Source organism: Ailuropoda melanoleuca, chromosome 4 (genome assembly GCF_002007445.2).
Source record: "Ailuropoda melanoleuca isolate Jingjing chromosome 4, ASM200744v2, whole genome shotgun sequence".
NCBI lineage: Eukaryota > Metazoa > Chordata > Mammalia > Carnivora > Ursidae > Ailuropoda > Ailuropoda melanoleuca.
Genome location: NC_048221.1, coordinates 776,673 through 802,012, shown reverse-complemented (window position 1 = coordinate 802,012; position 25,340 = coordinate 776,673). Strand labels below are relative to the sequence as shown.

At 58.9% G+C, this 25,340-nt stretch overlaps 1 protein-coding gene across 4 annotated transcripts in view; it reads right to left on the bottom strand.

Moving 5' to 3' along the window:
• Nucleotides 1–855: 855 nt before the first annotated feature.
• Nucleotides 856–25,340, bottom strand: part of DAZAP1 (DAZ associated protein 1) — a 25,642-nt gene continuing 1,157 nt past the window's right edge. For 2 of the 4 annotated variants that reach the window (XM_034657379.1, XM_011230249.3), the window contains exons 2-12: nucleotides 17,508–17,548; nucleotides 16,680–16,846; nucleotides 16,333–16,398; nucleotides 14,471–14,581; nucleotides 13,175–13,223; nucleotides 9,910–9,992; nucleotides 6,809–6,962; nucleotides 5,048–5,077; nucleotides 4,773–4,913; nucleotides 3,774–3,950; nucleotides 856–1,806 (exon numbers count right to left, since the gene is read on the bottom strand). In XM_034657379.1, the coding sequence (XP_034513270.1) occupies nucleotides 1,634–1,806; nucleotides 3,774–3,950; nucleotides 4,773–4,913; nucleotides 5,048–5,077; nucleotides 6,809–6,962; nucleotides 9,910–9,992; nucleotides 13,175–13,223; nucleotides 14,471–14,581; nucleotides 16,333–16,398; nucleotides 16,680–16,793 (1,098 nt within the window). In that variant the 5' untranslated portion in view covers nucleotides 16,794–16,846; nucleotides 17,508–17,548 and the 3' untranslated portion in view covers nucleotides 856–1,633. Of the gene's footprint in view, nucleotides 1,807–2,701; nucleotides 2,792–3,773; nucleotides 3,951–4,772; nucleotides 4,914–5,047; nucleotides 5,078–6,808; nucleotides 6,963–9,909; nucleotides 9,993–13,174; nucleotides 13,224–14,470; nucleotides 14,582–16,332; nucleotides 16,399–16,679; nucleotides 16,847–17,507; nucleotides 17,549–25,340 lie in introns of all 4 variants that reach the window. The other 2 variants (XM_034657378.1, XM_034657377.1) reach the window with 2 other exon arrangements.

The following is a 25,340-nucleotide window of genomic DNA, read 5'->3' as shown; positions in this document are numbered from 1 at the left end:
GGAGGACTCACTCATTTTGTTCCTAGCTGATTCCCAGGGCCAGGTGCCCCCGGACCCAGGAGTCCCTCCCACTCTCAAAGAGAGGCCAGCCCAGAGCCGAAGAAGTCCTGTGTGCAAGTGAACTCTGACTCCCCACCCTTGTCACTGACGGTCGCAGCCCCTTTTATCTGCGGAGAGGGGCAGTCAAGAAAATGGACAGGAATGGAATATCCAGAATACCCAGGGCTGGAAGGGCCTGGCACATATCTTGTTGGCCAGGCCCTGTGTGTTAGGTAGGGGAGTGGCCACTGAGGGGTGCTGGAGCTCATCCCACCCCACCTCCTGCCCCCGGCTGGGGGTCCTAGCTAGGATGGCCAGGCCCCACCAGGTGCCCCTGGGGCATCCACCCAAGCTCTAGGGGCTTGGGCCACCATGCTGCCTCCTGCCGGCCCTCAACTGGGTGTCCCGACGTCCACACCATCCACGTCAACAGCTCAGTTTGTGGATAGGTGAGTGGCCTACGCAAGGCCACAATCCAGGTGTCACTCCCATGGGATGGGGGAGGCCTGGCCAGTCCCCACCCAGATCTGTCCAGGCACCTCTCCCTCGGCGCTCAGCGAGCGGCCACTGAGCCTGGAACCTGGGCCCCTTCACACTGGATCTGCAGCTTTCACCAGGCCCCCCAGCCCCAGGCCACCTTAAATTCACATCGACTACAACGCCAAGACCCTAGGCACACCGAGGTAGGGCCCTGCGCTCCCCACTCCAGCGGGCCACGCATGCCCGAGACCGCTGAGGAGGCTGAGGGCCAGCGCAGGTCCCCCCTTGGGGACGCACAGCCGAGAGTGGGGAGGGAATAAAAGGACACAACGTGGGTTTCTAATCCAAACGCACTTTTCTTTATTCAAACCAGGGTCAAACTGGTCAGTGGGGACGCCCTGAAACCACGTGCGTGGGAGAACGGCTGACACGGCCTCCCTGTCCCTGCTGCCGGGGCGGACGCGGGGCGGTGCCCGCAGAGGCTGGGCAGGCGCGGCCCCCACCGCGCACCTGCAGACGGCGCGGGCAGGTCAGTCGACAAAAGCAAGGAATAAACAAAAAACAAAACACGCTCAGTAGACTTCTGTAAGCTCCCAGAGTTTCTGGACCAACGAGCCCCAACCCTCAAAGCCAGGAGTGAGGCACTGAGAACGCCCCTCACTGCCACCAGTGCCGACGGAAACCCTGCTTTAAATTAAAAAATAAGCCAGTATACATCGTAGAAAATTTCTCTTAAAAATCTCACAATTTGTAAATGTATATTTTTTTCTTTAACATAAAAGTTTACAATATAAGGTAAAACAAAAGGCTCAGGAAAATAATTCCAAAAAAAAGGAAGAAAAAGAAACCTGAAGTTTTTGAATTAAAGCTGAAGACATTTTTTTTTTAAACCCTGTTGTTGAACCAGTGACTTTTTTTATTGTGCTGATGGGTTAGAGAAAGAAATATATTTAAAAACTTCAGTCCAGACACCCACAGCCGCCTCCAAAAGCCTCTCGCCCCCCTCCCCCCACCATCGAGTCGCTATTTTTCTGCCAAGTTTGTGATTGTCACGAGTTCACAAGTTCTAAATCCTGGGTCTCAGCCGCCCCGACGTCCACAAGGCGCCGGCCGGCTAGCGTCGGTACGGGTGGAATCCTTGCACGTTGTGGTTCTGACCTCGTCCAAAGCCACTGCCGCCGGCGGGGGGGCCCCCCGAGCCTGGCACCGAGGGGCCCCCGTAGGAGGGGGGCTGCTGGCTGGGGTCTGAGAAGCCCTGTCCAAAGCCAGCCAAGTCCTGTCCGTAACCTGTAGGGAAAAAGCCCGGTAAGCTTGGGAGGGACGGCAGCTCTGCGCGGACGGCCTAGAAGGGGTCAACGCCCGCACAGCCCATCCTTCTCCCCCACAGGACCCTGATGCGGTCTCCGCACAGAAGGAAAAGCAGCTCAGAGACCTCAAGGACCCCCGGTCTGTCCCATCCGTCCTCGGCCTTGCCTCCCCATCCACTCCCAAGGACCCGGGGCTCTGCCACGGCGGCCCCTCTGAGCCACTGGAAACCTTTGAGCTTGGAGACGTAAGAGTACCTGGCCTGGCTCGGTGGCCCAAGGGCTTCTAGAAAGTTTATTTTTGAGTGGAGTGCACAGGGAACTCAGACACAGCCCCCAGAATTTAAGAAAATGTCAGACTAGCACTGGCCTCCCTCCCAAATGACCGCCAGACCCGAGGCAGTCCTCTCGGCAGAGCTGACCCAACCTGGCAGCTTCCATAAAACCGACGGGTGCAGGGAAAGACTGTGTGCCCAACACCAGGTGTGACTCACGGCACCATGCCTGCAGAGACTGCCTGGGTCGGGCAGGTCCCTCCTCCACACGGGACCTAGACCCTGCACCTGCTGACCTCAAAAGGCAGGGGAGGCGCCTCTGGAAGGGGAACAGCACCAGACTGCACACCTGGGATGGAGGTGTGTCCCGGGGGCCCCGGGTCCCCAGCAGCAGGTGCACGTAGGCACGGGGGCCTAGGTCTGCTGCCCTACAGAAGCAGACCTCCTGGGGCCATGGGGCTGCGGCCAGTCGAGATCCTCGCACCGGCAAGGGCCCCGTCCCGAGGGCACCGCCAGGTCCACCCCCGCCCAGGACGGCAGAGGCGGCGTCCGCTGCCCGGGTGCAGGCTGAGTGGGGGTCGTGGATGAGGAGGCGCCACCTACCTAGGCCACATCACTGCTCAGCCTGACCATAAGGGTGTAAACAAAGTATGGGCCCGAAGCCTGACGGGTCTTGAGAATAGGTACCCAGGCCTGGCAAGAGACGAGACCAGGGTGACTACCCCAGGGCAGCCTCCGCAGAGGGGCGGGGCGGGGCCACGCTGGCGGTCAGCACGCCCCCACCCAGGGCTGCTCACGCACGCCAGACGCGACACGTCCTGCTCCGGGGATGGGGGGCTGACAACCCATGCGCTCGGGGACCGCTGCCGGGCACGGCGCCAGGGGGGATAAGCCTGTACGATGCTGGGCTGCCGGGAGCAGCTGGCCAGGGACGGCATTCGAGGGCAAGAACAGCTTCAACTGCAGACACGGCGGTCTTAGGCCAAACACAGTTTGAGCAACAAAGTGGGACTGGCAGAGCCCCAGGCGAGGAAACGTGGGCTGAAGCTGTGGCTCCCGGGAGCCCCGGGAGCCCTGGAGACAGGCAGCAATCCCCCCTCCCCCGCATGGCCCAGCAGAGGGGGCAGGAGACCCCCGGATGAGGGCCTGCTTGACCCGGGACACCTGGCCCAACCCTGTCCTCACACGACCTCCTCCCGCACAGGCTCGGTGGCCACCCTGCAGACCCCAGGCTCAGCAGCTCCTCCACGAGCAGCCCCTCGAGTGAAGCCCACGGTAACACCCGAGCCGGTGCGCACCCCACACCGGAGCCACGAAGCCACGTGGCCCACAGGTGCCCGCCCTGTGCTCAGAAGAAAACGAGACAACCAAGGAACAGGGCCTGCCAGGGGTGCCCCACAAGCCCTCGCGTCATCCTCCTAGGGGCCCTGTCGCAGCTTCGGGCTCCCAAACCCACAGGCCCTGGAACACCTGCTGCACGACCGAAGCTTTGCTAAGACTAGCTCCCTGGCCAAAACCCAAGAGACCAAAACCCTGCTTTCCATCTTGCTTGACCCTGTCCAACTGGCCCCTGCACAGCGGGCCTCCCGCCACATTCCCGCTGGCGGGGAGGAAGGCAGGCGATGGTGGGGCCAGGTCCTGGGCCCCAGGCCGCGCCTGCACGTCTCCAACTCACCGTACTGACTATAGGGGAAGTCTGGCTGGGCCGTCGGAGGCTTGCTCATGTCTGGGGCGGCCTGCGACGGAGGCGGAGGGAAGGCCAGAGGTGCTGCCCCCGGGGTCGCAGGTGGAGGAGGGACCCCTGGGGGGGCGAACTGATCCGGTGGTGGGGGTGGAGGCCCGTAGCCAAAACCTGCATACAAACAGGAGAGAAAGCCAACAGACACAGTGCACGGCCACTTCCTGCCAAAACCCACTGAGCGGCCAGGCCCTGGGGACGTAGCTAGGGTGGGCCCGGGGCCGAGCGTGAGGCAGGGACCCCACAGACAGTAGCTACACTGACATACTCTTGAAAAGGACAAAGCCCGCCTGCCAGACGCAGCACAGCCCTCCACCACAGCAAGCCTTCCACTGCGTCCTGGGGCTCGACACCCCCGTTTCTACCCACCCGCCTTCTGGTTAGAACTCAAATCAGACATGGTCCAGGCCAGGGAGAGGCACACCTGTTCCATGAGGGGCCACATGGCTGCCACGCGGCCTGACCCAAGCTGGGGTGCACTCTGACAGAACACACCCGGACCCACAAGCACTTCCCAGCAAGACTGTGGGATGACTGTCTGGGCCGGCCACATGGCACGTGGAAATGACAGCAGTCACTGTCAATGACAGTGTGTCAGGCAAGGGGTTCTCGTCACTGCTGAGGACCCAGCCGCCAGGCGTGGCCGCACGGTCACCTTTCTACCAAGGGCGAGCACAGAGCCTTGCAGGCGCGCTGGCTGCCCAAGGCCCAGGTTCCCCACCGCAGAGCCGAGCACAGGCGAGAGCTCCTGACACGCTCAAGCCCCTCACTGCCGAGTTACAACACCAGGTCCAGACGCCCCAGCGAGAGGGCACACTTCCCTCTCAAAACAGACATGCCACCCACACGGCCCTCGGAGCAGAGGGACCAGGACAGGCAGCAAGGATCATCTTGGGATGGGCCCCCAGCCCCCCTCCAGGGGCCCGCAGGACTTACTGAACTGTGGGGGGGCACCGTAGCCCTGTGGGAAGCCCTGAGGAGGGGGGAACCCTCCGGGAGGGGTGGACACGATGTAAGAGGTGAATGGTGGGGGAGGTGGGGGAGCTCCTCTCCCTGCAGGCGGCGGTCCATAGCCACCTGGAATACAGGACGCAGAGGTGAGTGAGGGGGAAAGGGTGTGGCGCACATAGCTCCCAGCTGCCCAGGCCCCCCAGGGGCCCACCCCGGTTCAGATTCGGTTCTCTCTTGGGTGCCCACAAATAAGGACTTACCAATTGCCTGTCCTGCCGGAACCCACATTCCTAAACAGGAAAACAAAGAGGGCGGTCGGTGTCCTGTCCGTGTCCCAGCCTAACAGCTGACCCACCCCCAGCAGCGCTCGCCCTGCTGGCAAAGCCCTCCTGGAGACACTCTCCAAAGGCCTGGCATCCTGCCGCGCTGCGGGCACAGGGAGGACATCCCGGCCCCGAGGAAGGCATCAGAGGAGCCCGTGGTGTCGGGAACACAGGCACCTGAGTGTGGGAAAAGGGTGTCCTGCTTCTACAGGGGAAGGCTCCCCAAGAGAAGCCTGCTGGTCAGGTGGCCCTGGCTCTTCGACAGGGGACACCCACAGATTAGGGGCTCCAACGCACAGGTGGGACCTTACGCTGGGTGGTGGGAGCCTCAGGCCAGCTACCAGTCAAGCGCTAGTGGGCAAGAGCTCTGGTCTCAGTAACTGGTCTCCTGTGGCTGTGTCCCCCCGCCCCCCCGCAAAGACTTATTTATTTGGGAGAGAGAGAGAGTGACAGAGAGCACAGGTGGGGAGGAGAGAAGCAGGCTCCCCACTGAGCAGGGAGCCTGACGCGGGACTCGACCCCAGGACCCTGAGCCGAAGGCAGACGCTTCACTGACTGATCCACCCAGGAGCCCCTGGCTATGTTTTATTTTGCGATAAAATATTTTAAAAAAGACAACTCTGAAAGCTGTGGCTGGCTGGTGGGGTGGGGTGGGGGTGGGGCGCGCCAGGTGCCTCTGGGTGCAGACAGACCCACCTGGCCTCCTTTTGCCCCTCCTTGGACACCGTCCCTTCTTTGCATTTCTAAAGGAGGCACAGGCTACCAGATCCTGTCCTGGGGGCCCTGGGAACCTCAACCCTTCTGCCAAGCTGTCCTTAACCACTCTGCTGACCCCTCGCGGAGGCCGTGACAGCCCAGCTAGCATCAGCCCAGAGCCCAGGGAGCAGGAGCAGATTCAGAAGGCCCACGAGGCAGGACTCTGTGCCCCCTTCCAGCCGGACAAAACCCCCAGACTCCCTTAAAGCATCTGATCTGAGCCTCTGAGATGGCCAGGCCAGGCCCACTTCCCACTCTAACCTCACTGACAACCGTTTCCCACGGTGCAGCACTTGCTGGGGGCGATGGCGGCAGTGACAGACTCCACAATCCACCATCCACCAGGTCCTCCTGGCTTCCCCTAGAGGCACTGTCCGGCACGGCCACGGACAACAGGGACGGCACGCGTGGCCACACGCGGCATCTAACTGCTCCCTCAGACCCACGTGGCCTCCTCCACAGCTCCGCTGCCTGCACTGAGACCCACGTGCTCAAACCACAGCTGGGGCCTCATACAGGTGGAACAAGACCACCACCGAGGGTCACACCACACTCACAGGGGACCAGGTGAGGACGTGGAAACCAGCTCCTTTCTCAACTGTGGGCCGACTGGACAGCACCCCTCTGGTTCAGGGGCTCTCGGGTTCCCAGCAGAGCCCACGTGCTCGCTCCTGGGATGAGCGCAGAGCTCTGCGTGCCAACCCTGGGGCTGGACGGGGAGGAAGCCCCACCTCTGCCTTCATGTACTCCCTCAAGGCCTGCACACCTGTGCAGCCAGCACTGAGCCCCACCTCTGCAGGGAGTCTGCAGGAAAAGGGCGCGGCAGTGGGGAGCTGCTGCCCCTCAGGCTTGGGACCCTGGCCTCCAAGCAGGCCTCCGTGACGCGGCTGCCAGGGCAGGGGGCGGGGGGAGCACGACCGGTTCTGGATACTGGAGCCTTACCCTGCGGGCCGTATCCTTGCTGCCACGTGGGTGGGGGCTGGCCTGCCCAGCCATTGGCGGCATTGGGCACGACCCGGCTGCCCCACTGGCTGGCACCTGGCTGTCCCGGCGCTTGGCTTTTGCTGTCCCGTGGCTCAGCCCGTTTAACTTCCACCTAGACAAATGAAGCTCTGGTTTAGGGAGATGCCGAGGGTCCTGGACCCCCTTCCCTTCAGACACACCCTCAAATAACTTATGACTACACTTAGCATCTTATTATGACTTAAAACTAAATACTTAACTATAAACCTTATTTAGGCCAGTATTTTTTTTTCTTTAAAAATTTATGATTTTTTTTTCTTTTCTTTTTTTTTTTCTTTTTGCTTAAAACATGTTTCTCAGGTACAACAGATGCAACCGTAAGACATGTTAAGCCCTACCCGCTGCAGAGCACGGCCGAAGGCCGAGAGCCCTCAGAGTTTTGTGTGACAAGGGTCTTTCAGTCAAGGTGAAATGACAGCTTTCTCCTTCGATGGCCTCGTCACCCCAGGGACACAGAGACCAGGACCAAACAGTCGCAGCCCTCTTCCCGGGCTCTCAGGGCCCCAGCGCGGCAGGAGCCGGACGCCACCCCAGGCCCGCGGTGGAGGAGGGACCCCCACTGGGCGGAGCCAGGCCAGCAGACACACAGACCTTTCCAGAGCCCGCCCACCCTGCCTGTGCTTTAAGCTCATACCTGAGAAACACAGTTGGTTTACTTAGGTGTTTTATTTAAAATGTCTAATGGAAGATAAAGACTTACCTTCCCCAGGCTAACGCTTAAAGAATCTCAATTAACTCAAAATAATGTCAGAGGGAATGGATGTGATAAAGAGAATCTTACATTACATCTAACAAAAAAAGTAAACAAACATGCAATAAAATGGACATTTGAATCAGTAAGCGATCTTCATACTGTGTCAGGTCAGCAGCCCAGGACCCTTCCTCTTTCGGACGTCATCAGGATCCCCAGCACTCGGAGGGGCTGCGCCGCGGGGGCGAGCGTGCGTGCCCTCCTTGCACCAAGCGCTGTGGCCGCCAGAAGGCTCCCTCCCTACGCGGCTTTTGAGATGCGGGCAAACTGACAACCCAAAGATCCCCCAATTACAGGGCTGCCTCGGCATTTGAGTCTCCAATTTTTTTTAATGATGAATTTTAATGAGAAGGAAGAGACAATAAATCCACTTGGAGTCATCCTTGGGGTCTCACAGTCTGGTGGGCTAAGCATTACGTATGCAGAATTCCATCAGTTCTGCCTTCAGACCCCTTCCCTTTGGAGAACAAACAGGAAGTGGGACAGAGACACAAAGACCCTACCTTCCTGATGCCCCAAGGACACTCCAGGATAAGAACAAATCCCCGTTAGCTCAAGGCGATGTGACAGCAGGACCAAGGGACCCGTTTCAAAGAGCTCAAATTAATGAGTCTTCACATACTCTCCTTAAGGGAATTTGGTTCCTGCTTACAAGGCAAAGCAGCCCTTGTACATTTTTTTTTTTTTTAACTCTCTTCCTCAGAACACGGATGCAGCCACTGGCACTCCGGTTTTAATTAGAAGTGGGACCCAAGCCCTTTACGGGGGTGAACCCCCACCAAGGAACCGAGAGGCTGCTGTGGCCTGCCCACCAGTGAAGGTCGGGCAATGGGAACAGGGCGAGCCGGGGGCTGCTGCCAGGAGCCAGGCTCCCACACGTGTGCACCTTACTTTAGAAGTCGAGCCCCATACCGAGAAGCCACCTCAGTCTCCGCTCTGTGCTCCGTGCAGACCAGACTCAGACACCGATGCGTCCTACAAAACCGGGGCGGGGCCGGCCGCCTGGAGATGGGAGCAGATCCGTGCGCTTAGCAGCATTTCTGCCCCTAGAGAGCAGGACCAGGCTTCCTCCAAGTTTTAAATGTCACAGTACCTTAAAATACTGAACGTGGACTCCTTTGAACTTGTGTTCATAACTGGCATGCGTCCCTGAAATCTGCACGCTAATTTTAAACTGAAAGCTTCAATGAACGTCGGAGTGAGGTTTGTGTCTGCTGCTTAGGTTCAAATGGGATTAACTAAGCCTGCAACAAAACCTCAGCACCTCTCTGTAAAAACAGCTCCACGCCACTGTGTTTATCAACTCTCAGGGAGCAGCTGTGGGGCTGGGGTGGGAGTGCTGGAGAGGCAGGAACTCGTGGTGCCTTAGTCCCTCCGCAGTATCATGACGGACAAAAACGGCCGTGGTCCAGTCCCGAGGGCGGGACGCGTCAAAGGGAACTAGGGAATGCCGCCCGCGTGACACCCGCCGGCCGCCAGTGGGTGAGCAGGCTGCAGAAGGGCGGGCGCAGGAATCCTGCAGAGATGTGGACCCAAAGCCTCCCACTGACTCTAAGAGATCCCACTGCAGAATTTCTAGCAGCGATTCATTTTAGAGTGAACCTCCCCAAGAGCTCTGGGGCCCCAGTCAAACGAGCAGGAGCCCCATTCTGAGCCGGCCGTCTCCGCGGCAGCAACACAGTATGAAGATGACACCAGAGGTCACTTGACTGCATGGAGTTAAGTACTACCGAGAGCAGGTGGTCGGGACCGGAGTTCCACAGTAAGTGACCCAAGTAAAAAGAACCAATCCTTCAGGATGTTTACGTCTCTTTCAGTTTGACGCGGAACCTGTGTTCAAAGGTCCGCTGCCCACCACACATCGGGGGCGGCAGGAGGCAAATGGAGTGCAGGACAGACATCTGAAGGAGTGGTCACTGAAACCAAGCCTGAAGCAACCTGCAATTTCACTGGAGGCCAGCCCAGGAGGCCCCCGCAGACCGTGCCCCTCGGCCGGGGGGCCACCCCACCCGCCGGTCCCACGTGATCCCGAGCAAGGGGCTCCGGGAGCAGAGCCGGCGAGACGGAAGACGCCACGCCGCAGGCAGAACCCCTCGGGTACGATGGGCCCCTTGCTTCCGCAGGAGCAGGTCCGAGCCCACACAGCACGATACCCCAGGTCGACTCGCCCGGCCCTTTTTCTGTTCCGGAATTATCATTTCCAGTGAAATCCCTAAGTTGCCTAAGACTTGGTTTGGTCTTAAGGTAAAATAAAACTACAACTACACACTTTTTTGCCCATGATGTCGTGAAAATGCATGTTGACAGCCTGGTCCACTGATTGTTCGTCCTCGAAAGTAATAAATCCAAAACCTAGCCAACGACGAAGAGTGAATCAAGGTAGCAGGGCGTTGTGACACAAAACAGGGTGATGAACAGTATCAGGCCCGGCCGAGGGGTCGCCCAAGGGTTTCAGGGAAGCGGAGTGTGTGAGGCTGCAGGGCGGGGCCCGAGCCGGCGATGGAGGCAGGGTTCCGCGTGAAGACACGGTGGGAACCCCCAGGGGCCGGCCTCAGAGAGAGGGGCAGCCTGGACAGGAGAAAGGCGAGGGCTGGGCCCACGCGCGGGCCCGGTGCACCCGGTGTGTACCAGAGCACCCCACGGAGGGGGCCGCGGGCGCTGCCTCGGGCAGGGTGTGTGCCGTGGGTGTGCGGCTGCTTTTCTGAAACCCAAGATTCTCCCCCTCGGCTTGCAATTTGCTTTGCAACTAGTGCTGACAGCAGCCATATATCGTTCTAGCGCGTTAAACAGAAGTACGGTCTCTACACAGTTAGTGCCTCGCTAAGCTTATCCAACACTGTTGGGTAAGCCCAAGGAGTCCCGTCAAAGTAACATACGTATGTATACAGGTATCTAACTGTACATATCTACGTAAATAAATACACAAAGATACAGGCCACAACGGGTTCCAGCAGGTCAAACTCTGCTGTCAGCAGCAAGAGCAAGAGGCACCATATCGTCAAAAAGAGAATTTTAAAGGGAAAAAAAATTTAGCATTTCCCAAACACAAGAAAGTGGCAGTATAAACGAAGTTTGGTTGGTCTGGGTGAGTGTGACCGCCCAGCTAATGTGGCATGTCTGGTCCTCAGTCGACTGCACTGTTTCCCCCGGGGCCCATCTGCTCTAAGCACAAAAGGACGCGTGCGGCAGACAGCTGCCAGAAGGACCCCGAAGAACAAAGGACGGGTGAGGGGAAGGGCTGAGAGCCCAGACTGGGCTGAAGAAGGGCATGGGGTGCGGAGGGGGGCAGAGCAACAGAGCATCACGTGGCAGATGCAAAGAGCCCAGGTCAGGCCTGCGGTGTGGAGCGGGCAGGGAGGGGGCATCGGGAAACAGCAGCCAAGCCCAAGGCCTCTCAAGCTGACGGGAGAGGGACGCTGAGGCTGCAGTCGCTGGGCTGTGTGGGAAGACTGTAGGTAAAACCTTGGGGGGTGGGTGGGGGGGGAGAAGACAGCTCAGAAACTTGGAGATGACAGCCTAGCAGGGAGGGACACCCGGGACTCAGGCGGCTTCTGATGTGTCTCTGCACACGCGTGTGTCTGAGCGTGACTATGCACACACTTCACGCAAGAATCTGCACACAGCGCGCGAGGAGCGGGGTCACGGCAGCAGAACAATGACAAGACACACAGAAGGAGACAGAATGGAGCTGGGGGAGGGGAGTGGCGGGGGGGGATGCCAAAGAGGAAGGTGTGAGGCGAGCAAAGGCAGCGGCCAGGGCGAGGGGCGAGGTCAGGGCTTCACTGTCCCCAGTGAGACACATGCAGAACCCTCGGGACAGGGACGGGGACACTGTCTTAGATTGGCCGAGGGGGAGGAGGGAGGCGGAGCCCTGGAAAAGACCTGGGAAGGGGAGAGAGCAGGATGAGCTCTCTGGGACGCCCCCAGCCCACCGGGGGCTCCTGCCGTCGCTCCCACCCTCTGCTGGCCTCGTGCTCGCAGGGACCTGACGTGGAGGACATTGTGAGCTCCCCACGGGAACATGAGCCCCAAGGTCAAGGCCGAAGTGCCCTCCCCGCCAGCTCCTCCTGCCTGCATCCCCAGCCCACGGCGGCCTGGCGTGCTCCCCGGGCCCAGGGCGAGGCCTCAGGGGGCTGACTGGGGGGGTAGGACTCTAAGAGCAGCCCTCAGGATTCCCATGTCCTGAAGTTTCACAAGACCGGAGGCAAATGGTGGAACACAACATGGGTGATGAACAGCATGTTAAAAAGTTAACGCTTTCTCCAAGTGCAGGAGTGTTTGCAACCACAGGGCCCGGTGGTCCGTTATAGCGCAAGAGGCGGTGAGTCTTGGGTAAGGAGCCCGGGGCGGGGCGTCTAGGGACGCGTCTGTCTGTCAAGAGGCGACATCACCACTGAGGAAGCGGACAGAAACATAATGAAACTTCGTTTACACCCCACTGGAGCAAAGCCCGTTCCCTCCTCTGACTGCGGGACTGGCCTGTACCTGTGTGATATAATTTAGCACCTGGGGAAGAGAAATCTAAAGAGATATCGTTAATCACAGACAATTCACAGAGAGAAAAGGAAAAACAACTTACTTAACGTTACTGTACTTTACTATGAGACACTTAAGTACGTCACTAAGCATGTATGTCTATGTTAAAGTTAAGCTAAGACTTAACAGCTTAATCGACATGAAGTGAGGATACGTCACTTATCATGGAGGAAGAGAAGGATGGAAGTTCAAATGGCAAACTATTCTCCAGCATGGCGGGCGCATGCTGCGGCGGCGCCGGCTCTGTGCGCTAGGGGGGCCTCCGACGGGGCTGGGGCAGGGGCTGCACGGCGCCCAGACTGCCAGGGCAGCTCACGCAGCCGGTCCAAAAGCGGTGGATGCACCAAAACATACGGGCGGGCACAAACAGCAGCAGCCACAAAAAAAATTTTTTAAATAAAAACAAAAATAAATAATAATAATAAAAAAGGGCACGGAAACCGGGTGCCCGCTGTCCCAGCCCCACAAACCCATCAGGACGTGCGAGCGCGGGCAGCTCCCGAACGCCACGCGGGTGCGCTGAGGCGGCTCCTCACCCCCCTCCCGCTGCCCCACGGTCTCAGGGGAACAAGAAACAAGAAAAACGGGGGAAGCATGGGATGGATAAAGGAAAGTCCACATTCAAGCCGAGCTGGGGCAGACCTAGCCTGACGCCATGGGATGAGACCTGCCTGGGCAGGGACTGCAAGCGGGATGCAGCCCTGAGTGACAAGTGCACCCTTTGAAAAAAGCACCAAGCTTTCAGTACACATTTAAAAACAGAAACCATATCGAAATTCATGTCAAGTTGTAAAAACTTCAAAAGAACGAGCCAAAAAAACCCTGTGACGTCTGACCTTGGGAAGCAGACAGGCTGGGGCTGCACAGGAAGGGCCTACGTTTTAATCATGTCTCCAAATCATCCTTCTCTGAGGCAACGCTCGCTACCACCACCACCTAATTGTGAAATAGTTTGCCATCTGAAGGGGAAGGTCAAGGACAAACTCCATCTCTTTTACCTCGAGGCCTCTGCTTCTCTGCGTCGTAGATCATAACCACTTCTGTGACCTGCAAGAGAGACGAGCGTTCGAGAACCCGGGTGCCACGGGCAGCCACGAGCACATCTGGCTACCACAAAACTCCTGAGGCATTGACAGCTTGGGAACATCTCCAGACACTCCACGGGGAAGTCCTGAGGCAAAAGGCCGGCCTTATGGGTTAACGATGCCTGAGACTCACGGGACCCAAAGGAGGCCAAGGGAAGTGCATGCTGCCCCTGCCCCAAGTGCTCACAGGGAGGCATGTGAACACCGGAGACCCCAGCCCCACACTCCAGCTGGGGAGGTGAGGGCTGGGAGAACCACAGTGTGCCCTTCCATTCACAGACAAAGCCCAAGGCTCGGATGCTGGGACAGGAGGACCCAGAGCTCTGGTGCTCAGCCACACACTCCAAGACCATCCATCTGACCCACACTCAGCTTGGCACTCCTGATACATGTCCAGCCAGCAAGCACCCCTCTCCCGGGGCCCTGGCTCACCGAGCACACGTCACCATGTGCTCTGGCGCTCCTCGTTCCTGGTCCAGGCCCTCAGCACGCTCAGCCTCTCGCCCCTCAACAGACTGGCAGTCCCACCAACAGGGTGTGTGACCCGGTGGGAGCCCGGGGTGACACCGTGCCTTTGCCTCCAATGACTGGGATGGCCCCCCACATGAGCTTACTTGCTAGCCAGTCTTCCCTACTACAACAGAGTTTCCTGAGGGAGCCCAAGTAACTCTAACCCCCCATAAGATTCTAAAAGATTTCAGCCTCTTCCAGAAACAAAACCAGCCTTGGGAGAAGGTCAGCTGTCACTGAGGAAACACTGAGAGGTGACAGGTCCAAAACTCTCACGACGCCTAGCCAGGGAGTGAGTGCCCGGCAGCCCGGTGGACAGCGTGAGCTACCGGAGCCGGACAACACCGGTTCCAGGCCAGAGGGGTCTGCACAGCTGCTCTGGGGACCGGGGCTAGAACATTCCCTCCTGTGACGAGAGACAGCAGGCTGGCTCCCACAGCCAAGCCAAACCCTGCTTCTCCCTGACACTACCTAGGCGCTTTACACCATGGCACTCACAACCAACCCAAAGGGCCTTCCAGGAGATGGGCCTGGCGAGCTTTCATCTGCCTGAAAAGCAGTAAACCCTCTCCTGGACTCTGGCTTGCTTTGGGGAAGACAGAGGCCCAGAGGAAAGAGCTGCCAGGCTTGACCTCCACGGATATCTGGCTCTACCACTCCCACCCCGACCCGCCGTGCTCTGGGGCAGGGACAACTCACCACTCCGAATTTCTTGAAGTATTCCCTGAGCTCTGTCTCACCACAATTGTGAGGAATCCCACCGACAAATATCTTATTTGATTTACTGTTATCGCTCCTGGGTCCTTTCTGCTGTTTTAAGAAGGAAAAAACGGTTAGTCTGTGTGGGGAACCCTCACAACACTCCCCACGGTGAGTATGTGACGCACGCTGCACTGGTTTTAAGACCCAGCTAAAAGCCAGACCAAAACACTCCAAAAACCCACTAAAGAGAACCACAATCAGCAGATATCATAACTCTCCTTTCATTATCCTACAGAGACCGTGGCGACTCGGGGCCGGGCACGGGGTGGGTCTTGTGTCCAAGCATCTGGGGTTACAGCTAGGGGGCACAGAGCTCTACGACCTCAAAGGACGGACTCTGGGTTTGGCGGCCATAACGGTGAAAACTAGCAGTTTTTTCAGGTTTTCAGCGGGTAACAAAAAAAGGACTATGGGAAGTTCTCGCTCGCCTCACCTGAACCCAGTGATCCCACCCTCGGCGGGGAGGGTCTCACCTCAGAGGGAAACGCTCACCCAAGCTTGTTGACGCTTGTGCGCAGAGGAGGACCAGAACCTCAGCTCCCGCTCCTGGGATGCTGCCTCCCCCCACTGCACTCCTCGCACCCCCTGTGCTTCCTGTCCAAGGGGCTTCCGGGCTCTGTTGTCCCAAAGGCTCTGGACCAATGCCGCTGAGCTCTGGGGGCGGGAGAGGGTCTCACGGGTACACGTAGGGGTGCTCTGCCTCAGTAAAGCTGCTAAGAGACTAAAGGACATGAGCAACCAAACGGAACCTGAACGTGGCTGGGATTCCAGTCTGAAGAGAAGAGCTACGGAAGCCCCCTGAGAAGTGACCCCAGAGCCGTAGGAGCTCTGTCTGGGCACAGGGGGTGCCGGGGGCCACTGCCGACGCTCCCGCTGTGGCGTGGCCGCTGTGTGAGAACGTGCTTTTAGGAGACACACGCTCCAGAATTTAGGAGTGGCAGGCACAGGCAGAGATGGGATGCAAATACAGATAACAACTGATGAATCTAGGGGTTTGATGTACCACTCTTCTGACTGTTCTGTCAAGTTCCCAGAAAGTTTCCCAACAGAAAACTGGGAAAATAAAAACCGTTCCAAGGGTCTGAAGGCCCTGTGTGCCGGCAGCAGTTGGGTCCTGCTAGAAACGCGGGTTCTCGGGCCCGGGCCCAGACATCTGCCCTGCCTCCAGCCCAGCTCTGGCCAGGCCCTCCTGCTAAGACAAAGGCGTCCTGGATGATGGTCTTCTCTGAGACCTGCTGGGTTGGAGAAGGGGAGGGATGGGTGATGGACAGAGGATGGGTCTGCTCCAATCAGCCAAGCATCAGGGGCCACCCACAGCTCACAGAGAATCCCTGAGGAGCCGCCACACGGGCGAATTTCCGAACCAGCTGTTCCAACAACCAGCAACCAGGCTCTCAGACAGGGCCAGCTGGGCCCTTGCCTGTGAGCCGCAGCACCTGGAAGGGAGCACCCAGCAAGCAGAAAGGCGTGGGGGGCAGGGGCAGAGGGTGCTCTGACACTGGCCCCCCCGGGGCAGGCTGGGAGCCACCAGGGCAGAGAAAATGGAACTCAAACTGATCACAAACAGGTGTGCAGGTCCTTTTCTGGTTTCAAGGTAGACGAATAGGGACATTCTTGGCTACAAGTAAAAAATACGCCACTAGACAAATCCGAGCAGCGCTCTGGTGCTCAGACAGCAAACTAGAACGTCTCCGTTGCTCTCAACGGCAGCGAGCAAAACCACCAGATCCAGGCACGTATTTCCTTCCTGGTGGGGCTGTGGCACACGTGGAGTGGCCCCACCCAGCCCGGGCCCTTACCCATCCTTCCTTGGGCCGTGTCCTCTCTGGCTGCATCCCTCGAGGTGTGCATGGCTTTGGGTCAATCTGCAGAAGTTTCAAACGAGTCAGCTGTAAATATGAAGCTACTTTCTCTAGAAAAGGTGTCAGCAAACAAGCCCACGCCCCCAGTCGATTCATCCCAAATCCAGGCCCTACTGCCCCATCCAGCCTAAGCCTAGAGCCGCAACCCTCTGAAAGTACACCCCGCTAAAACGCTCCTTCACGTGCACGTCCACCGAGGCCCGGCGGCAGAGGCAAGCTGACGGGGCGGCACGTGGCAGGGACGGAGGGACAGGAGGAAGCGGACTCCAGGGAAGGACACTTACGTTTCGGCCGTCTAGTGTGTGTGGTCTGCTGGCCAGCACCGTCCCCACACAGTTTGGGTCTTTAAATTTGACAAACCCAAAGCCTCGAGACTGGTTGGTGGTTTTATCTTTCATGATCACACAGTCTACGACTTCTCCATATTGGGAAAAGTAGCCGCGTAGAGTCTCTGCTCAGAGATTGGGACAAAACACAAACACACACACCAGAGTGTTAAGCACTGGCTCAGAGCTGGCGTGTCAAGCACACAGGCACACGTGCCCCTAGTTCTTCAGCCTGACTTGGAAAGTGTGCAACCAGCAACTTGTAAACTGGCTTGCAACCTGCGGGGGGGGGGGGGCGCGTGGTGGTGTGGGTGTGCATGTGTGTGGACGATGGTCAAGGACAGGAGACCCACGGGAATGGATGGGGTATTGCAGACACGGACGCATTATGTTCACACGAATAAGAAAGGGTGCAACTGACAATGGCCGCGGCCACAGGCACTGGGAACAGTGAAGTCTGAGGGAAGGCAAGGTGACCACCGGAATGCCAGCAACCACAGGCTGCTTCCTCCTCGAGCCTGAGCTCAGGGGCTGCACCAGCAAGCCTCCAGGCCTCCACACGCCACATACCAACAATCTCCTGCCCTCCGTATCCCTCCCCTAACTCTGGTGAGACATCAGGACAGCCCCCAGTCAAGTGCCCCTCCTCTCCAGAATTCAAGACAATAAATCAATCAAGAATGAAAACAAACAACCCCAGGTAGCGAGCGGTGAGTGCGCACAACCTGCAGGCCAAGGTCACAAGCCTGGCGGCGCCTGGCACACGGGCGGGTCCCCACCACCTACCTTGCGTGGTGCTCCAGTCCAGACCACCCACGAAGAGCTTCCTGCAATCCAACAAGGAAACACTTAGCGTCAAGACAGTTCTCGCCTCACCCACCCCATCCCAAGGTGGGACTCTATCTATAAGAAGCTGGCGCAGACATGCTGCCTTGGGTCGAGGTCAAGGCACTGACACATGTCCGCCTCAACCATCGCCCAGTCTCGTCAGCTGTGGAAGCAATTAATGACACCGAGATTTGCCAAGATGGTGGGGGTGACTGTTACAACACGTAAGCAAACACGACATGTCCAGAGCCACACATGCTCAGTGAGAAAACGAGACCTTGCCAAACGGACTGACAGGAGCCCCCAAACCACAGGGGCTTCGGGGTGGGGTTATGGGGCACACTTCCCCAGTGCTCTTGCAAACAATGGGGACTTAGAAGTCAAGGTCTGAAAAGCACATGCAACAAAATAGAATGATGGGGGCTCTAGGACAAAGCCTCCGGTACCTTCCATGCGGTCATGAGTAAAGACCCACAAATCACTGGAACGTCCCTCGTGCTCCAGACTCAGCACTGGAGCCCTGTCCCACATCTCCCACCCCAGGGTAGCCTGGGCTGCCCTTTCAGGCAGACGCATTAGAACTTTTCAGAGGAACCCCACTGTTGCCCCTGTTGCCAACCTGCCTCTCTTCTGCCCAGCAAACCTCTAGGGCTGTTACAGAACCCATTGAGCCCTTCCCCTGCCCCTGGGAGGGGCTCCACACCAACAGGCCACAGGGCAGCGTCCACCCTTCCCCCTGCCCCTGGACTGGCTAGGCCTGAGGTGAACTGAGGCACTGGAGCAGGTCCGGAGATGGGCCCGTGTGGTAGGGCCACTCCAGCCCTCACTGGTGCCACGCTCACTGACATCTCTAAGAAGCAGTGGCCCCTCAAACACCATTCAGACCTCCCACAGCTTGGAAGGTGGGTATGACAGAGGCGCGGGGGAAGGGGCTATGAGCACTGTCATATGCAGACTGGGACCTGGACGCTAACTGGCAAGGGCTTCAGATGCCAGCATGTGAACCAGTCTCCCCGTCTGAGACTAAGGGTCCTGCAGTCCCGTTGTCTGCAGCCGACCACACCACAGTCAGCTTGAAGACAAAATGACCCCCGCAAGGGTGATGGCACTCCTGCCCCTGAGCAACAGGGATGACCTGTCCTCCACCCCAGGACAGACCCCGTCAAGGCAGCCAGTGTGCCTGTCACCCCTGCTCCATCCAGGGACTTGAGCTCCAGCGTGCCAGCCCCCGGCAAAATGCCTCCAACAGGCAGCGGGACTGTCAGGGGCTTGGTCCCACTCCAGCCTTTTCTTTTGAATTTGGTGTGTGAGAAATACTGTCCCCATCACCAGACGGGTACCCACTGCCATCCTCTGAATGGCCACAAACAGGCCGCCACGGTAGGGGCAGGCCCATCTGTAAGGACAAGTCTCATCGAGCAGCAGAGAGAGGCCCCCGTCTAGGCCTCATTAACTGAAACTCGTGTCTCCTACACACCCCTTCAGAGTCAGGCCAGGCGTCCTCTGGCCTCCCAACAATCCCGGGGGAGCGGGCCTCCGCGGACACCCAGGGCGCTGCCGCCAGCGAGCGAGCTGTGCCTCAGGCCCCGCCCCCACAGGGCCTGGCACCCAGTAGGGGCGCACAGTGGATGACTGAAGGCCCCAAGGCTGGCTGGCACCGCTGAGGAGCTGCGTGTCTGCCCACCCCTTCCACACAGGAATGAACAAGGGTTCGCTGTGGAAAAGCAAATTCATGCAGGAAAAAGAGATCTCAAGCATTCTCAAAACACAAAACCTAATTCACGGAGACAAATACCAGCTTCTAGTTAGCATGCATCCAACCAGAGCAGTAAGGTCATCAACAGGTATCCTTCCAAGCAACCCAACCCTCGGCCGCCCACCCACTTATGGAGGAAGGAACTCGTCGGACCAGTCCAGGCTCCAGCCCTCGTTTCAGTTTCACAATCTGGCATGAAGGAGAAAAGACCAGAGCACCATCACCCGCACAACTGACAAGGCTGGACTCTGCCCTGTGGGTTGGACGGCAAAAAGCTATCCACGCTGCACCCCCACTCCATCATCTGGGCCCTCCTTGTGCTGCACTGATTTCAGAGGCTCTCGTTCTTAGAAAACAGCACACACCCAAGGGTCCACGTGAAGGGTCACGGGGCCCCGCTCGCTCCCCAGTACTTCACCCGAGATGCACATGGCGTATGGGAGGGGCACCCACAAACGGGGCAAGATGTCAGCCACTGCTGAGTGAGCAGGGAAAAGAGTACCCAGCCACTCTGGTTACTCTTTTGCAATGTCCCGCAAGTCTGAAGTTGATAAAGTCCTAAGCTATGAGAGATTCTCACTACTGAGGGAACGCCAGGATCTCCCTCTCCCCTGGCCCTAGGCTCTCTGAGCTGCACACCTTTGCAGGCCCCCCGTCCATCAGGATGGAGGGCCCCAAGCCTCCAGACGGCACCGGGCTAGCTGCTCTACCTTTTCCCATTTCCTCTCCTCCCGCGGACTTTCCCCAGTCCACACACAGGAGCCACAAGGTTCCCAAGGTCCTGGGAGGCCCCCTCCAGAGCCCTAGCACAAAGCCCCAACCTCTGAGCCCCAGAAACCACAGGGCTTTGGCAGAAACAGCCAGGAACAGCTCCATCACTGCCTGGGCAGCAAAACCATCGTTAGTCAACAGAGAGTGGGGGGCTGCTCGCCCTGCCACCTGTCCAGCGGCAGCCCAGACGGTCTCACAGGGCACCGTGTCCATCTCCGGAGTTGATGGGATTCTGCAGATTAAGGGGAGAGCTGACTGCGTGCTTCCCCCTCCAGCCCTTCCCTGCTCTTAAGGGTGCAAGAGTCATGATTCAGCTGAAACTGACAGTCAGGCCCCCCCCAAGTCCCCAAACCCCACAAACCATCAGGGACCCCCTGGTTCCATCAGGCCCTGCCAGGTGACCCAGAGTCAGGTTCCTGAGGGGGAACGGGCAATGCCACTACCAGGAGGGCCCAGGAGAGGTGGCTCCCAGGCCCTGCACCTTGACAGCAGGTGCTGGTGACTTCCTCTTGGAAGGGGCTCTGCAGAAGTAACTGGGGGCACCCAGCCCCGGTTACCTCTCCCCTCCCCCACCCGCTGGGATGGAACCCCGCTCTGGAGGACCGCGCCGCTCTTGCGTGCTTTAGGGCAGACACACGGTACTGGTGCCAGAGAGCAGACCTTCAGCGGCTTCCCCCGGCCCCAGCCAGCCACCGCAGGCTCTCCCCCTCACAGCATGCGTGCAGGCTTCAGAGAGTGCCAGCTCGCCTGGTGAGGCGGCCACCAGTAAGGCAGCAGTGGGGCAGAGTCTGGCACTGGAGGGCAAGCAGCACAGGACCTGGGACCGACGACCATGGTTGTTTAGCAAATGGCTCTTTCTGCTTAAAGTACACACGACGCAGAGCTTCCGCACCTACCTGCCCCTCCAGTGAGGTCGCCCTGGGACCTTGTCTCCCTACGTATGTCCTTGTTTCCCTGCAGGGAAGCAAGCAGCTCTAGGAGGAACACACAGCGCTGGCCCAGGAGCCAGGGAGCCACCCCACTTCAGGGCCCTTTCACAGCAACAGACAAAGTCCTTGAAGGCAACTGCTGGGGCTCAGGCCTTAGCCCAAAGCCTGCCTGTGCAGGCTCTTCCCTCAGCAGCTCAGGCTTCCCTCCTGCCAGCAAGGTGAGATCACCCCCTCCCAGACCACTGTGCGGGCCGAGCAACACATGCAAGAGAAAATCCCAGGATGCCCCAGTGCCTGGCATGAACTCCCGACACCCACAGACTCCCACTGTGAGCCCCTCCACCTGCGCTCCCCCAGACAGGACCAGTGTTCCCCACCACTCCCTGGTACCAGGCAAGAGCCTCAATCAAACACGTAACCTGCGGAAGACACTACTCACGATTCTGAGACAGTGTGACACCGTGTGAAAGTACAGTCACCCTGTGAAGGCAACAGTGGTGCAACGTACATTCGGGCCTGGCCCCGATCCCTGCCATTCCCTGCAAGGACTGTACTGGCTCACCAGGAGCACGGGACTCCAAGCTCTGGCTCGTCCTAGGGGTGACCTTGGCCAAGCCTCCTGCCCTTCTAAGCCTCGGTCTGTCCTGCATAGAGAAGGGTTTGACTTGGGGCAGAAAGTTCCAGCCCAGCTCCCAGCAGGGGCTCTAGGAAGGGTATCAGCAGGGAAGCACTGTAGGGGAGTTTCTGCGAGCAGGGCAGGCACATCACCTGGTCAAGGTGCTTAACCCACTGCCAACGCCGAAAACAGAAGTCAACCAGAGCACCATCAACCTTACAGGCGTCAAACTAGTTCCTGCTACAGCCAACAAATCCTAAGCCACAGGAGCAAGTGTCAGGGACGAAAAGTGCAGATGTCCCCAAACAGGTGTCTCATTTGCCAGAGGATACTGGGCAAGATCTGGGGACATGTGTTATTGTCACAACTGGGGGTTCTCCTAGTACCGAGTGGGTGGGGGTCAGGGATGCTACTCAGCCCCCACAGGGCCCAGGGTGCCCCAAATGTCAGCACTGCTCGGGAGACTGTGCTCCAAAATGCAAAAGAGAAGCGACACTACCTTCTACCCCCAGAGGTCTCCGTCTGCAAGAAACAGCCCCTTCCCCACTCAGGACCTCTCTGAACCAAGCCATCAGGGCCCCTCCCACCTCCTGGGCGCTCAGTGATAACAGGCACTTAACAAGTCCCCACTCTTCCAGGCCCAGGCCTCTGGCTTCACCCTGTCAGCACCCCGGGGACTGCTGGGACTGCTGGGACTGCTGGGCCGCTGGGACAGGTGGGGTCACCCGCTTTCCACGCTTCAAGCTCCAGCAGCCATGGACTCGTGCCGCCTCCCTGCACCTTCTCTCAAAGTGACCCGCAGGCTGCCTCACTTTCTCTCCAAGGAGCCCCTCCTTTCCCCGGGATTCCCCCCGTGAGGGTGTCCAGTTGGCCCTGCCTTACCCACAGAACATGCGCCCGATAAAATCTTCCTCAAGCCTCTCTCCGGTTCCACACAACAAGCCGGCTGCCCTAGAGGCTGGTGGAATAAGACGCCTCCGGCCTAACAGGAGCCAGCCCGCCCCCTGCACCTGTGAGCACCAACAAGGGGCCAGGCACCTTTGGAGACCTACCAAGAGACCGGGGGTCTGGATCTCCGTAAGGCTTGAGCCGGTGCCAGTTCCAGAGTCCGAACCGAGAGACCCCCCCCACAAGGCGAGTGCCTGTACCCCTGGTCGCTGGCCCCAAGGGAGGCTATCAGCCTGTCACACACCTGCTACACGGGGCCCCACGTGACACTGCTGCTCCTATCAGCCCTCTGCCCTCAAGACCCAACCCTCCCGCTGCTCTGGCTGATAGTGACAATCAGAACGATGAAAACACTAACTAAAACCACCGGTCTCGGCCAACTTCCTCTCTCCCGCCAGACTTCACGGGGACGGCAGCCACGACTTGGTGAAGCTCTTCCTTGGAAGACTCAAACTCAGAAGTACATAACCCCATTAGATGGCACCCCATGCATCCATACACTTGCTGAGGCCTTGCCCCTGCACCCCTACATGGGGGTTCCTGTTAGGGAAAGGGGAGCAGCCCTTCCCGCCTGGCAAGCGCTCCTTCAGGAGTCACTCAGATGAGGCTGACCAAAGACCAAAGCAAAGGAGACTGGAGATGAAGGCGGACGTCGTCAGAGATCACTCGGACCTGCCACATCCCGCTAAATCTGCCATGACCTGGAACTCAGTGCCACGCTCACCCCCACATGGTAATCGCCCCAGCGTAGGCAACCGTGGCCCGCTCACAGGAAACTGCAAGACGGCCCTTCGTTGGGGAGCCCAGGGGAGTCACCCGCGCTGTACGAGAACAGCCAACGAGAGCGAGGAGATAAAGTGGACCCTGGACTCCAACATCAATGGAACAGAAACAAGGATCCCACATAAAACAGAAACTGGCCAACGGTTTTTAGCAACAGAGTTCTACCTGCAAAGCAATTAAAGGTTTCTAGGACACCCGTACAACTTTCAAACCCAGGCGATCCGGGTGGATATGCAGGAGTGGGGAGGAGAACGTGGCCAGGAGGGTCCCCGAACCCACCCTGCTGCTAGCTCCACAGCATCCCCAAGTTGCCTCTGCAGCCCCAGGCTTGGATCCTTGCAGCACACCCCAGGGGTCTCCAGGCTCCCTTCCCCGCTAATCTGTTTCTGCTCTCCCTGCTAAGAGAGAGAAGCAGCCCCAAGCGAAGACCCCCACCCTGGGCGGTATGTGGTTGCATTCTGGAAGGCCAGCACCATGGGGATGTGGCAGGCCCGCAGACTCTTCTGTCAGGTTCGGCCCCACTTCTGCAGCACTTTCTCCCTATACCCTAGTTTCCCATCAGAAGTGCTGCAACTTTTCACCCATGTAACACAAAGAACTCACCGTCTTGCAGTCCCTGGACATGCTTTTTAACACAAACCAGACCAGAAGTTAAGGGTCCTCCTCCCAGTCATCTATGGTGTGGGGTTTTGGGAGACAAAGCCCACAAAAGGCATTTATGTCCACAGGAGTAACGTGGAGCTGGAAGCCCTGTGGGGCCAGTTATACCCCGCAAACAATGACTTACCAAATCAAGCACTTGAGCAGACACACTGCGTCTCTTCAAAGCTAAGGGCACTGAGAAATGTACACAAGACCACAGACACCCAGCCCCAAACTGCACAGAAAGTGTAACTGTAAAACCATGCTGATAGCCTAGGAGCCGCTCTCTGCAAAGAAAACTAGACCAAACCCCTCAACTAAGGCAGATATGGATTTCCTAGCTCCTTTGGGATCACTTGCTCACATCTCAGGCTCCTTTAGCACTAGACAAGGCTATAATTACAGAGAAAAACTCCGCTCCGGTCAAGGAGAGAGCCCAAGGAAGCGAGCCTTTTCTGTCCACCCACTGGAGGCACCTTTCTTCTTTCTTTTCAACGCGTCTATTGGTGGGCTCGAGGGGGCTGAGCCGGAAGGGACTCCAGTTGCAGACCCCCCATCGGACGGTCGGTGCGCCCAGCGCTCCGGCTCCGCTCGTGGGCCGGTCCCACGTGACCTTGGCCCTCGGGCCGAGTCCGCGCACCTTCCTTTTCTTCGCACTTTGGGAAGGGTTAAGAGTGGCAACGGGACAAGCCGCCGCCCCGACGGCGGGGTGAAAGAAGTTGCGCGGCCGCAGAACTGGCACGTCCGGGAGCGGGGCCGCCACGTGCGCCTCTCCGCCAAGTTGGTGCGCGGGCTGGAGGAGCCCCGGGGGCCCCAGGTGGAACACCGGCACCCAGGCGCCCCACAACCCTCCGCTTTCCGCTCAAGGTCCCCCCCGCGAGAAGTCCAAGCGCCGAGGGACACAAGGCGTCCCAGAGCCCCCAGGCTCCCGTTCCGGATCCTCCTCGGACAGGAAGCAGCGGGGGTGCGCCCGGACCCTCCCCGGGCTCCGCTCGGGGTCCCCCAGCCAGAAATCCAGGCGCGGGGGCGGACAACACGCCCCGGACCGCCAGGGTCCCCGCTCCCGATCCCCCAGCGGGAAACTCGGGCGCGTTTGCGGCGGCGGGGACGCCCTGACCGCCCCCCCTACACCGCCCGGTTCCCGAGCCGGGTCCCCCTCGGCCAGGAAGCGGCTGCGTCCGCCCCCCCCGGGCCCTCCCAGGGCCGCCCCGGACAGGAAGCGGCGGGACGCCGGACTCCTAGGCTCCCGCTCGCCGCCCCCCGACCCCGGCGAGGGTCCCCGGACCCCCAGGCCGCCGGCCCCAGCGCGGCCCGCCGGCGTGACCTTGACGGGGGGCCGGGGCGGC